General features: G+C 31.1%; 1 protein-coding gene across 1 annotated transcript; it reads left to right on the top strand.

The window, feature by feature from the left end:
- The first annotated feature begins 9,427 nt into the window (after positions 1–9,427).
- On the top strand, positions 9,428–11,442 carry LOC114189581 (putative homeobox-leucine zipper protein ATHB-51). The gene is made up of 3 exons (XM_028078185.2): positions 9,428–9,630; positions 10,020–10,330; positions 10,947–11,442. The coding sequence occupies exons 1-3, from the start codon at positions 9,540–9,542 to the stop codon at positions 11,202–11,204; spliced, it is 660 nt and encodes a 219-aa protein (XP_027933986.1). The 5' UTR covers positions 9,428–9,539; the 3' UTR covers positions 11,205–11,442.
- The last annotated feature ends 1,907 nt before the right edge of the window (positions 11,443–13,349 follow it).

Here is a 13,349-nt window from a genome sequence, read left to right as displayed (position 1 = left end):
AGAAACTAAAAAACTTAGTTGCACAAAATAAGAAGTTTTTTTTTTAAATTTTCTAAACAAGTTAAAGAACTAAAAGTATAATCAAGCCAAGAAGTAAATTGATATGATATAATTTAACTTTTAAGGTTGACTAGCTATAAATGAATTGAGTCCAAGAGTTGGAGAATCGACAGATAAAGTAGTTAGGCCATTTTTGTGTGGTGGGTAGGAAGAGGAAGAAGACACCGCAGCATGCATGCATGCATTCATTAATACGAAACAAGAAAAGGAATGATGAGAACGTCACACACGCCTGAACTGGAAAAGACTTTAACTAGATGGATCAACAACATTAGTGAAAACCTATGCATAGCCTCTACCAAAAAAGTTCAACCTTTGCTATGTCCTTCCCCAAAAACACAAAAAAGTTTCTAAGGACTCATCAATGCAAAGTTCTAATATTACCCTCATTTTTATAAAGGAAAACCCAAAAAATAGGGTTTTGTCCTTTCAAAAACTAGTCGTTGTAAATCTTTCAAGAACCATATGTGAGGGTTCTAAGATGTCAAATTCGTCTTCATCTGAAATTCTCAAGTAGAGAAAGAACTTCCTGGTGCAACCTTAAATACCACATTAATTAACTTTTGGCAACTTGTTCATGTGCTTTTTGCATGCATATTAACCTTTTAATTTTATTTTACTTTTTTTTAAAAAAGCAACTTGGTATATTGATAAGATAAAATATATTTGGTTTAACTTTATAATATTATTTTACTGTATTAAAAGACGTTTTTTCTTTTTCTCGAGGATACGGAAAAGTGTAAATTTTTCACTTTATACTCCGACTGGTCTTTTAAAGATTGGGTTGTAACATGTACTTTTGATAAAGATCTATAAAAGATAATGTACTAGTTAGAGACTTTAGCATATTAACTCTTGTATAGTTTCGATAGTTGAAGATGAAAATTAAAATATTAGATGGTGACTTCTAATATATACAACAACGTTTTCTTCTATCTTTATGAATATGTGAACTTGTAAAGATAAAAAATGTATGCATAAAAAAATTGAGAGATTAAATTAAAATAATTTTCAGATTACTTCTTATTTTTAGTTGTTATATTTAATTTAATTATATATGTAATATTTTTCTTATTTATATTATGAATAAAACCAAACGAATATAGAAAGCTATTTAATGTTGGTTTTGTGAACCTTTCTACAAAGATTCTAGAATTGATGTTAAAATGATAAAGTTCAAAGTATGAACATTCAATTTCGATTCTTCTGATAAACAAGGTTAAAAGTTATTGATTTAAGTCACAACTTTCAACATCAATTAAAGTCATAATTGATATACAATGTTAATAGTTAAAGTAACAAATGTGATTGGAAGCCTAACTTTTTTAATAAACTATCTTTTATAGATATTTGAAAAAAATATAAATATTTGTAAGTTGAATAAATTTTTTTTCTCATCCGTGACAAATTTCTTCAAGTCTTTTAAAAATAAGTATTTAAGAATATCCAAATATATCTAGAATAGTTGTGGAAATGAATTTGACTTAAACTCTTTGAGAAAGTAGTTAAATTATCCATAAGACGTGTCCAACGAATCAAAGTGAGGTGTATTGTTTGATCGGTTATAACTTGACATCATTTGCATAGAAAATTTAACAGACACATAACTATTCATTCCTCTAACAATCATATTTAAAAGTTTTTATGAAACAATTCAATTTAGACATGAAATACATTAATTTTGTTCAGAGGAATAAGTCTACAAATGTGTACAATAATTTCATTTACATTACAAGGGTCTCAAACCACTTTTGTTACTATAAAGCATCCTCCACCCTTTTTGTATCTTCTGCTTACCTATCATTATGGTCATTGTAGGTGAAAATCACACAACCACCACTACAAGAAAAATTGTAATTACCGATGGCAGTAATCCGTCCGTAATGACACAAATTTGTTGGTAAATTAGTATTACCGACGGACTACCGACGGCCAAAAATCTGTTAGTTGATGCATCATCGGTAACAATTTATGGACGGATGCTTGAGATCCGTCGATAATTACCGACGGACTCGTCCTTCACAAAAATCGTCGATTATTACTGACGGGTCAATCCTTCTGTAATTACCGACGACCTAATCCGTCGAAAACTACAAATGTTCTTGTTTTGCAATTATCGACAGATCAATCTGTCGATAATTACTGAAGGATACGTCCGTTGGTAATTATCGACGGCTTAGTCCGTCGGTAATATTAATGCATGAATGTATGTAATTTTCGACGGATTAGACCGTCGGTAATCTGTCGATAATAGGAAGATTATGTTGACAGTTGACGAGGTTGCAACACTGAGTGGGAAAATCAAGGAATCTAAAGACTTGATTGACATAACAAAAACAACATCCATGGCTCAGGTGGAAGAATACAATACTCTATCTTATATGTGGTGAATGGGAGAGCCATCAACCCAATTCCCCTCATGATAGGGTAAATTTCATGTGACCATTCGATCCACAAGAACCTCCTTCAAATCTCACCAAGTTGATATTAGGTAATTAGTAGAGTCAAGATAATCTTCTTACCATCCATTTTCAATTGCTCTTTCCCTTGAACCATTAGTCCAAGCATTCCAGTAGTTTCTAGCCTAGCCTTAAACACTACCCAACCCCTAAGCTATTCATATATATGTAACCCTACACTCACCATAAATTTTTGGGCCCCAACCATGGCTTTAATCATCCATAATTTTACACTCCTTTTGTCTTTACTTTTCAATGTAGAGTGTTAAGCTGCAAAGGGTCACACCCCCTTTCCTTCATCGGGTCGAGTTCAAAACTACCTTATCTAATGGCTACCATCTATTGTCTCATGGCCTCACTTATCATTGAGTCCTTGAGTTCTTCTGAAAAACATTTTTCCTTTCAAGAATGACCTTCTCAAGTAAATTAAACTTTTAGAAATGCCCTATCAGTCTTTTCTAGTAAGTTAACTCACCTCAAGAATTATCGTCTAATGTTTATGTGAAAACCCTTCAACTCAACATTCTCAATGATCTAGTCGTTTGATAGGCACTCAACACACTTACTACATGATGGCTTCCTAGCCTGAGTGATCATTTGATGATTACTTCATCTAGTAAGTATCTCTTTTGACTATTATTTGTTTATCTAGTACCTCACTTAACCACTTGTCTAGCCATTAGATTGTTTGGTTCGGTGTTAATCAATATTCCATCACTTAACCAAATAAATTCAAACCTCACACTCACATTCACCAATTTTGAACTCGTTTAATCCTATCTACAATTCTCAGCTACCCTAGTTTCATTTCATCTGAGAACTAATGAAGGAAGGCAATGTGGAGCTGAAGCACATGGGGAGCCAAAATTAGGTTGCCAATATGTTTACAAAGTCGTTGCCTACTATGTTTTTCAATAACTGTAAGAAGCTAATCAAGATGAAGGATAGAAGAAACATTTAACTTTGTAGGGGATTTTTTGTGGAATAAACACTAGTGAAGAAAACACATTCGAAATCGTATAACAGGCTTCAATTGGAAGAAACATGAAGTCTTTCAAATCGTGGTGAAATTTTTGAAATTATTTGCACAACTATAAACTTCAATTCTACAAAGAAATGAAGCTTATTCTTCTATTTGGTGTTAAATTTTTAGAAAAGTTACTTTTCTGCCACAACATTTTTAGACTCTCATTGTTGTGAACCCTTCGTTTCTAGGTTTTCTCTTCTCTCTTGGTTTCTCTTCTTGATTTCTCTCTCATTTGCTTCCTTCATTCATATGTTCCTTCATTCGCATGTTTTCATCACCATGTTTAAAGAGGTCTTTGATGTTCACTGTTCAGGTTCGTTGTCTTTGTTTGTTTGTTCATCATTTGTTCACCATTTAAAGAGCTCTAAAGATTCATTGCTTTTCCATAAAGAATCGTTCAAGACTATGTTTCCTAGTTTGCATCCCCCCTCTTCTAAATCCTAAAAATAATATGATAATATGTTTGATTTATTTCTTTAAAAATCGTAATAAGAAAATCTTGAAAATATATATTTCAATACTAGTTCTGGTTCATCTAGTTGTATAAAATTTTGGATTAATTTTTCATGTTCTTTAGTATAGTGTGGGAGTTACTCAATGATATTTAAAAAAAAACACAATGAAGTCTATAGTTGAATAAGCTTCAGTTGTTTTCCAAAACCAAAATCTATTTCTTTATTTATTTTTTTTATAATTTTTTTATTATTTTAGACTTTGGTTTTAGAGACAACTAAAACTTATTGTCAAAGTTTATGCTTTTATTCAAAAACAAGTGAAACACCCTCCCTCATTCTTTTTTATCTCGCCTTGATATGTTTTGGTTCGAAATCAAAGTATAATGTCAAAAATAACCGGTATCAAAACCCTTCATTGCATTAGTAAAACTTAAATATCCAGCTTTTGGATAACAAATATGTTTAGCAATTTTATTTGTTTGTTAGTGCAAAGGTCAGAAGTTAATTATAATGTTAATGATAAAGTGTAATGTTTTTAAAATTTAAATATAAAAATTCAAATGTAAGTCTATAAATTATATTATTATTATATGAATGAAACAACACATATAAATCGGATTATTCATAGAAAAAAGTTTGGTGTCAACATATATCCTTACAAATGGGCAAAGTATATTCATTCATGATGAAATGATCATTGGGTTTCCCAAAATTCTGTTACAGATATTTTTAATATTTTTCAGGAGATTTGATTGGGTTTTAAATTCAAGTGTATGTGGGGATCCTAACTTATATGCACATTAGAGAAGATAGAAGATAATCTCCATGACAAAGCTTCATAATCAAGAATATAAGATTTCTTTTTTTCTTTTTCTACATGTAAAGGTCAATCTCATGTCATAGAAAAATATATTTTATAAAATAGGAATGATGGTATCTATAATGATGTATATATCTTGTAAACAGTTGGACCCCAAGTATACTATTATATAATTACAGAGAATTCTAGATAAAAAAAAAGGTGTATGAACAAAAGTCACTTTAGACAACGATATGAATATGTGATGTAAATTATAAAAACCATGGTCTAAAGATTAGACCACAATTTTTTAGATGTGGTATAGGTGAGTGTAGCTATAGGTAATAGACAACGGTTTTTAGTACAACAACACTTTTAAAACTGTTCCTTAAAATCCTCACAATTGACAACAGTTTTTCAAGTTTATTTTAGACCTAACTTATATTTTTAGACCACATTTTTACGAGTTTTGCCCACATAGTTTAAAGCAACAGTTATATAATCATGGACTTTCATGATATTTATACAACATTTATAAAAATGTTGTTTATTATATGTTTAGGCCACATTTATTTAGCTGTTGTCTAATTTAATGTGGTCTAAACTATAAAATGTTGTAATGATGTGAGTGAGGAAAAGGCATATAGAAAATTCCGACTTTATTCAAAATTACAAGGTGGCTAGGGAATATACGAAAAACTCTAATCCTATTACTTAGGGGAAGAAGATTTGAAATCAAGTTATATTGATGACATTCATGAATTTAATTTTGCTAAATTGTTTAAAAATCCCCATTCACGAAGCAATATGAAATGTGTCACCCATATTCCTTTGTTGGTGTGGTTTAGCATTAGTTTATTGAAAAGATCAGAAAGTGAAATTTTTAGGTGATTCATGCAAAAACCTATGTCATGATTCTTGCGATTACAATGCTTTTGAAAGGGGTTGACCTAATCTTTGCATTGATGTGACTTTAAATTAGTTGTGCAGGCTTTACAAAAAAAGATGCATGCTTCATTGGACTTTGATTCACACAACCAGTTGATGCATCACCCTCACTAGCTCTATCAAATTTCAGGCCACACCTATCAAATTTCATCTCTTTCATTTATATTATATATTATATATAATATGATTTTATTAAATTAATTTAAATTCAGTTTATGGCTTTGGAATGGGTGCTTAATATTGGTGAGAGAGAGCACTAGGATCAAAATAATTTGGTAAGTAACCATAGGCAACCTAGCTAGAATAAAGGCTTTAGCTTTTTTACCCATTGCTGTTTTGGCTTAGTGTTTTCAGAGGATATGTGTGGTACCATTGCTGAAACACTCTCTCTCTCTCTCTCTCTCTCTCTCTCTCCTCTGAAAGATAATGCTTCTGATGCGTCACAACTTGTTCATGCAGTCACTAACATTTTCTGCTAATATAATCTTTGATCATGCCTTCGAAACTTTCAAAACAAAATAAAACTTTCAACAATACAAACAACTTCTCAAAACTAAACAATTCTTGCGCTCATAACATTTTTTTTTAGGTCAAAATATGCAGATTATACATAAATAGGTCATAATAATCATGTTTTCAAAGGAGCACCTGCACAATGAAAAGCTACCCAACTTTTTTCTATCACTCAGCGTCTGAGTTACCATTTAATTTAACCCTGCTTTAATATTATGTTCTCACGGTCAACACTTAAAAAAAAAAGTGCTTTCACTGCTATTATATTCAAGAAGTTAATTACTTTCCCACTCAAAACACTTGAAATTCTTTCCTTCAAGACTTTTGACCTATTATTATGAAACGTTTAAACATCAGGGAAAAAGTGCATTTGTTTGTTTTTTTTTTCCATCAAACTTCTGACACTACTTGTGGCCTATATACGTGACAGCATTTGAATTTTAGTGCATTAACTCCAAACCCACTTGAACTTTTTCTTTATTGATCAAATTTCTACACCCTGTCTACTCATAACCATGATCTGTCATGAGAATTTTTTTTTCCCTGAACAATTTGACAAAACGATGCTTCTCTAATAGTTTGTTTACCTATGTAAACTATATAAATATATATATATATATATAATCCATCTATTATAATTTGTAAGAAATTCTGCAAAAACTAAAGCAAATTGTTTTTTTCTTGTTGACAGATTTGTACTCTTTCTTTGTTTGATGATGACAAAAAGTAAAAAAGATGAGTAAACACAATAATGGCAAGTTTGATCTGTTTTTGACCTAATGGTTGATTAAGCTATAATTGATTGGTCCTGTAAATGAATGAATCGAGAGTGGTCACGTAGAAGTGTAGACAATACTGGAACATCCTCAGTCATTGTTTGTTGAAGTTATATAGAAGGTGTGATATTCTGAGAATTGCTCACGTGGGGCTCTCTCTTGCTCTCTATGTTTTCATAATGTTCCTCCGTTCCACTTCCCCATTTTCTTGTCTTCTAGTAACTTTTTTCTCCTTTGCTCGTGATAATGTCCTATAACATTGAAATCATCGATAAATTATTCAAAATTCAATATTAAACTATTTGATATCGAGATACGATGCACATTTACAGCAATTCATGCAATATAATTTTTTTCCTCTATTTCTCTCTTTCTTTTTTCTCCTCTCTACCAAATCATTTACGATGTTGTTACTTCTAGAAGTTGTTTAAATGCATCGCTATAAGTTGATAAAAAGTTTTTTTTTTTTTAATATAAAGTTGTTGTTTATGTAAACAAAGTTCATTGTTTGTGAATAAAAGGCGATTTTTTATGCTAATTAAGAACCAGTAGAAAAAATAAGTATTCGTTTTGACAACTTTTAATAGTGTAGTTTTACGTACAACTTTTATGTCTATGTCATATATATAAGACACAGAAATTAAATTACATTAAAAGGATTAAAATGTGGTTTATTTTATAGATTTCATGTGGGAAAGATCGTATATATATCAACAAATGTGTTTCATGGATTTTTTCCTCATCCTTGTCTCGATGGTCAAATGAAATAGTACCCAGAAGAACCTCCAAAATCCAAAAGACAGGAAAATTGCCACCCTTTGTATTTGACATTTCAAGTTTAGATTTTTTAAGAGAAAAGTGTTATTAATTCCGAAATAATTTTACTCCAACAAAACTCTATTAAGTTACATTTATATTAAGGCTACTACTTCATACTTTTTTTAATTTGTCGTTTCTCTTAATATAACAGTAAAGATGTTATTTAATAAATCATGGTTGAAATAAAAAGCAACCAAAACTATTAGAAAAGAGCAATTGTAGTTGGTTGAAAGCATTTACTAAAATAAATACCTCAATTTAATTGGCCCACAAAGAAGTAAACAACTTATGTTATTAATTAAAGTAAAGCTAAAACAATGGTAACATTTATATCATTTGTGGGTTGTGGGTGCAACTTCAATAAAAGGAATTTATGTATCGCATTCTTCATGAGTTTTGAATTGTAAGAAATGGAAACCGACCCTAATTAATGAGAGATGATTGAACATATACAACATCACAGTGTAATAGTGTAGTTGTAATGTTTAGTAGAAGACAGCAAAAAAAAAAAAAAAACTCAGTATTTTATGTTGTTTGGGACATGATGGTATTAAGGATGTAATGTTGTGATGAGATAAAGAAGTTGGAGAGATGATGGAGAAGTAGAAGTTGGATTGTCTGACCTATCTCTGTCAGGATTTTGGGGCCGAAAGAAAGGGCTTCCTTATCGCTCCAAGCTCTGCTTTTATTTGGGAGCAAAAGGTACAGCGAAACAGCAGTCCAATCTGTGCACCAAACCACAGCACAGACAATGAATGGATTTGTTTGTTTGCAGAAAAAAATTGAAATGGAAAACCCAGATCCCGATTTTGTGCAAGGAAGCAACAGATAGATCTAGAGACAGGAGAGGTGAAAGTGAGATTGTCTCAGCTTTCTTCTCTGTGACACTGCAAAGCCATAATTAAGGTGAAAGGGAGAGGTGGGAGTTGAAAGAAACAGAAGTGAGTAGTGAGTAGTGAGGCTAAGTCTTAAGTCTTCTTGTGTTTTATTTACCTTCCTTTATTTGTCTCATGTGAGGGTAGCAGTGTTGCCAGGTTCACGTACCCTCTTTTGAGGGCCAAAGAACTTCTCCTATGTTGCTATTAAATTCCCGTTTTGGAACCCATTTTACCCATTTTGCAAAACTCCCACCATTCTTTTCTGCTAACACAACAACACAGTGTGCCACAATAGAAACACTCGATTCATAGGTCTATGATCAAATATGGTCCCCGTTCAAGCCTTCCTGGGGGCCAACTGACACATGCCTTCCCTTTTTCACGCCTTCTTCACCTTTCTCTCTCTCTCTTTCTCTTCCCAACCTACTCTGTACGGTTTCTGCATTAAACACAAAACTTTGTTGCGCCCCAAAAGTGAAGTAGGATCATCCACGCAACAAAAACCTCACCAAATTCACAACCCTTTCTCTTAATATCCACAAGTACCTCTTTAAATGCATATATATCTTATTCTTACTGTAACTAATATAATCCCATCAACTCTTTTTCTTTTTTATTTTTCTATTAGAGGAATCTAATCTAATCCCATAAACCCTATTTAAACTTGCTGCACACACTTATGACCTCTCTCTATCTTCTTCTCTTCACTGCTATGTGGTCCATGTATTAGTGAGGTCCATATAAAGATTGGAGGTGTAGTGATAAGTTAAAGAGAAGAGAGACAAGAAAACAAACAAGAGCAGACATGGAGTGGAACGGGAGCACAAGACGTTATGTTCCTCGACCAGACTCTTCCTTCGGCTTCCTTTACAACTACAACTACACACCATACCCAGGTAAACAAGCTATCTACTACTCTTCTTCTAAAAGCATTCACCTTTTTTCCTGGAATGGCATCAACCTACTTTTCTTTTTTACTTACTTACTCCTTTCAAACACTTAGCTTCTATACCATGCATTTTAGTGACTCCTTTACGTTTTCCAGACTCTATTTTTGTAAATTTTCGAATGAATATAGTAACTTCATGTTCAAGCCATTACGTATGTACCCTCCATAATTATTGCCTTTCTTGAACAAGTGCTACACAATAGGTATACTCCTATGTTAAAGCAAGGTGGTTAATTTGGCAATAGTTAAAAAAGACACTGAACATTTTAGAAAATTGCAACTCTTGTTCACTGAACTCTCTCTTTTCTGTCTCTCTCTGTGTGTTACTTAATCAAGGAATTGAAGTGAAGCAACAAAGTGTAGCGGAGTCAAGTTCGTCCATGGAAAAAATGAACCAGGACAAGAAGAAGAGATTAACGAGCGACCAGTTGGACTCGTTGGAGAGTAGTTTTCAGAAGGAGATAAAGCTTGACCCTGATAGAAAGATGAAGCTTTCCAAGGAGTTAGGGCTTCAACCTCGTCAAATTGCTGTCTGGTTCCAAAATAGGCGTGCAAGGTGGAAGAACAAGCAACTTGAACACTTGTACGATTCGCTTAAACAGGAATTTGATGTCATATCCAAGGAAAAACAGAAGCTAGAGGAAGAGGTAGGTTACATATATATATATATATATATATATATATATATATATATATATATATACACAACACAGTGATTAGATTAGATATATCATCATTTATTACTCTTTTTATCATTCTTTTTTTATCACATCACACACTTATGATATCTGTACTTCTCTCTTCTCTTTCTTTTCCTGTATAGATGTCATCTGGTATTGGATGACCGTGAATTACTTTCCAAAACAATACGTTCACAAATCTCAAATTTCACACACGTGACGATAGTGCAATCACTCACCCATTTGTCGCTTTTCATGTCTATCCTTTTCTTCTGATATATATCATAACATTTTTCTTTTCTGTTTCTTTCAATCTCAATATAGACACCTCACTAGACACGCATTGAGTTTTCTATATACCCAGAAAAAAAAAAGGTGATAAATTTCATAAATTTGAACTGGGTTTTCTCTTGGAGTTAATTATGCAGCACTTGAAAGCAGCACTCATAGAGCCATGTTGAACACAACACTGTTTTTTGTGGCTTGAAATGACGTAATGATTGGTGGTTGGGTGAAGTGTAGTATGAAGTAGACATTCATTCTTTGGAACTGGTCACTTCCTTGAGCTGTTTTGCGTGTGCAGGTAATGAAGTTGAAGGGTATGCTGAGAGAACAAGCTTCTAGAACACAAGTATCAACAGGTTACACAGAAATCTCTGGAGAAGAAACAGTAGAAAGCACGTCAGAGGCTCTGCGTTGCTCGAAACGAAGAACAGTGCAGCAGCAGCAGCAGCATCAGCAGCATCAGAATATCGGAGAAGGAAACTGTTCTTTCACTTTGGAAGATTACAACACAGTTCCAGTACTACCCTACTGGCCTGGGGTCCCTTACTATCCCTAGTAGTGAATAATACTTTGTGTTTGAAATAATAATATTATTGCGAGTGATGATGAGTTTAGTTATAATTAACTTAATTTATTGGTAACGTAATTTGTGTGTGGAGTGTGGTTAAGGTGATGGAAAACCCTTTTTCCGTAGGAACTGACATTAGGATAAAATCAAAGAGATCGAGCAGAGAGACCTGCATGTTGTTGGTTGGTACGGTAATTATTATGACCATAAAATAGCTGTTCCTGCAGACATCACTTTATTAGTCCATTCCAAGTTGCATGAAAATCGTCGTTAATTGTTACGTACTGTTATTTTATATTTATGATCCTTCTTTACCACTAAAACTTTTATAATCTTTGCATGTATATATATACTATAATATTAATGTTTTGAATGTGTCTTGCGTCATGAAGTGTAGTGTCCGTATACGCAAGGAAAGTCTTTTTTTAATTGGGATAGTGAAGACTCTATTGCATATGAATAATACCTAAAACACCAATGTATATTCAAAGAGAAAAAATAAATAAGAGATGAGTAATGGGATTTTAGAAAATATGATATGACAACAAGAAAAACAAAAGTAGAGAAAAAAAGGTGTTTATTGAAAAAATTGTTTTTTTATACATATATGTACAGTAATTGAAAGTTTAAATTAGTTGAGAATTGATTTGAATAATGAAACATCTTCTTATAATAAGGTTGAGTTTGATTTTCTTAAATAAGTACGATGAAACCTGTGGTTTGGATTGAAATCATACTTGTGGTACTTCTCAAACTATCACTATGGAAGGGTGTGTTTGGAAATCAGTTGGTGTGATGTAAGTTAGATTTCCTTCTAACCAGAAATGCATTTCAAACACCCTAATCCTAAAAGTTCTTATAGCTTAAAAAGTGCGTTTGTAGTTTGTTTGTTACTTATATGTTATAATTTCTTTAAAATGAAGGTATTTTACAAATATGAGTTAATTTGATTTTGAAATTATGTCGCATTTTAAAAATATTACATATATAAAGTCATCATATCTACATGGTACGACTTCATCTCGAGCATAACATGATTTATGTGTAAATATGAAGATTTCATCTCGAGCGAGTATAACATAACTTGTGTGTAAATATGAAGTTAGTCAAAGATATCTTCAATTAAAATTTATCATACACTTAATTATTAAAGTCATGCAAAGGCTGGACAACTTCTTCAACTAAGCAACACTGAAGTCGTGCAAAGATACTGCGACTTCTTCAGAAGTCAAAAACATTGAAATCGTATGCAAGGTTCCGACTTAATAATTCTTTTTATTTTTTTTTAAATTTTAATATACATAATTTTTTATTTTACATTATTTTTTAATGATTTGATTAATTGATTTTGAAATTTTCAAACATTTTTAAGCTTTTTATATAATCATGTATTTTCTAATTTTAAAATATTTCTTTAATAAATTAAAAATTTTGATGACCTTTTATATCTTACTTTTTATAATAATATGATTAAAAATTTTGAAATTTTCATTTAATATTTGTGAATCAAATTGTTAAAAAAAATTATTTCACAAACCAAAGCCTTTCCGTTCCAAAATATTTCTTTTAAATTAAATTATTTTTAATTATTTTTAATAATTTGATTAACTGAATTAATAAAAGCTATCTCAAAAATCAAATTATTTTAACAGTATGATTAAAAAAATTAATTTTTAAAAATTTTTCCATATTATTTTTAATAATTTGATTCACAAATTAAAATAAAAAGTTTTAATTGTTTTAATCATATTATTATAAAATATTTAAGATATAAAATGTTATAAAAAAATTTAAATTATTAAAAGAAATATCTTAAAATTAGAAAATATATGATTATATATAAATTTTAAAAATGTTAGAAATTTTGAAAATCCATTAATCAAATTATTAAAAAATAATTTAAAATAAAAGAAAATATGTATATAAAATTTAAAAAAAAATAAAGAATGAGAAGTTGTACATAAACTGCATGACTTCTACAAAAATAAAAAATAATATAATTATATAAAAATGATGAAGTCGTCAACATCATGTATGATTTCAGTGTTTATAAGTTTTGAAAGAAGTCTTTTACAACTTTAGTGTTTGACTGGCTGAAACATAAGTCGTTCATCTCTTGCACGAATTTAATTT

This window comes from Vigna unguiculata, chromosome 7 (genome assembly GCF_037176805.1).
Source record: "Vigna unguiculata cultivar grain cowpea cultivar isolate G323 ecotype 2 chromosome 7, ASM3717680v1, whole genome shotgun sequence".
Taxonomy (NCBI): Eukaryota; Viridiplantae; Streptophyta; class Magnoliopsida; order Fabales; family Fabaceae; genus Vigna; species Vigna unguiculata.
The sequence above is the reverse complement of the archived record's forward strand: the minus strand, read 5'-3'. Positions and strand labels throughout refer to the sequence as shown.

What these genes read in the sequence shown, in the direction of transcription:
- LOC114189581 (XM_028078185.2), top strand. Translation starts at nt 9,540, where the DNA reads ATGGAGTGGAACGGGAGCACAAGACGTTATGTTCCTCGACCAGACTCT. An exon ending in CAACTACACACCATACCCAG is followed by an intron (nt 9,631 to 10,019) that starts GTAAACAAGCTA and finishes TACTTAATCAAG; the next exon opens with GAATTGAAGTGAAGCAACAA. An exon ending in AACAGAAGCTAGAGGAAGAG is followed by an intron (nt 10,331 to 10,946) that starts GTAGGTTACATA and finishes TTGCGTGTGCAG; the next exon opens with GTAATGAAGTTGAAGGGTAT.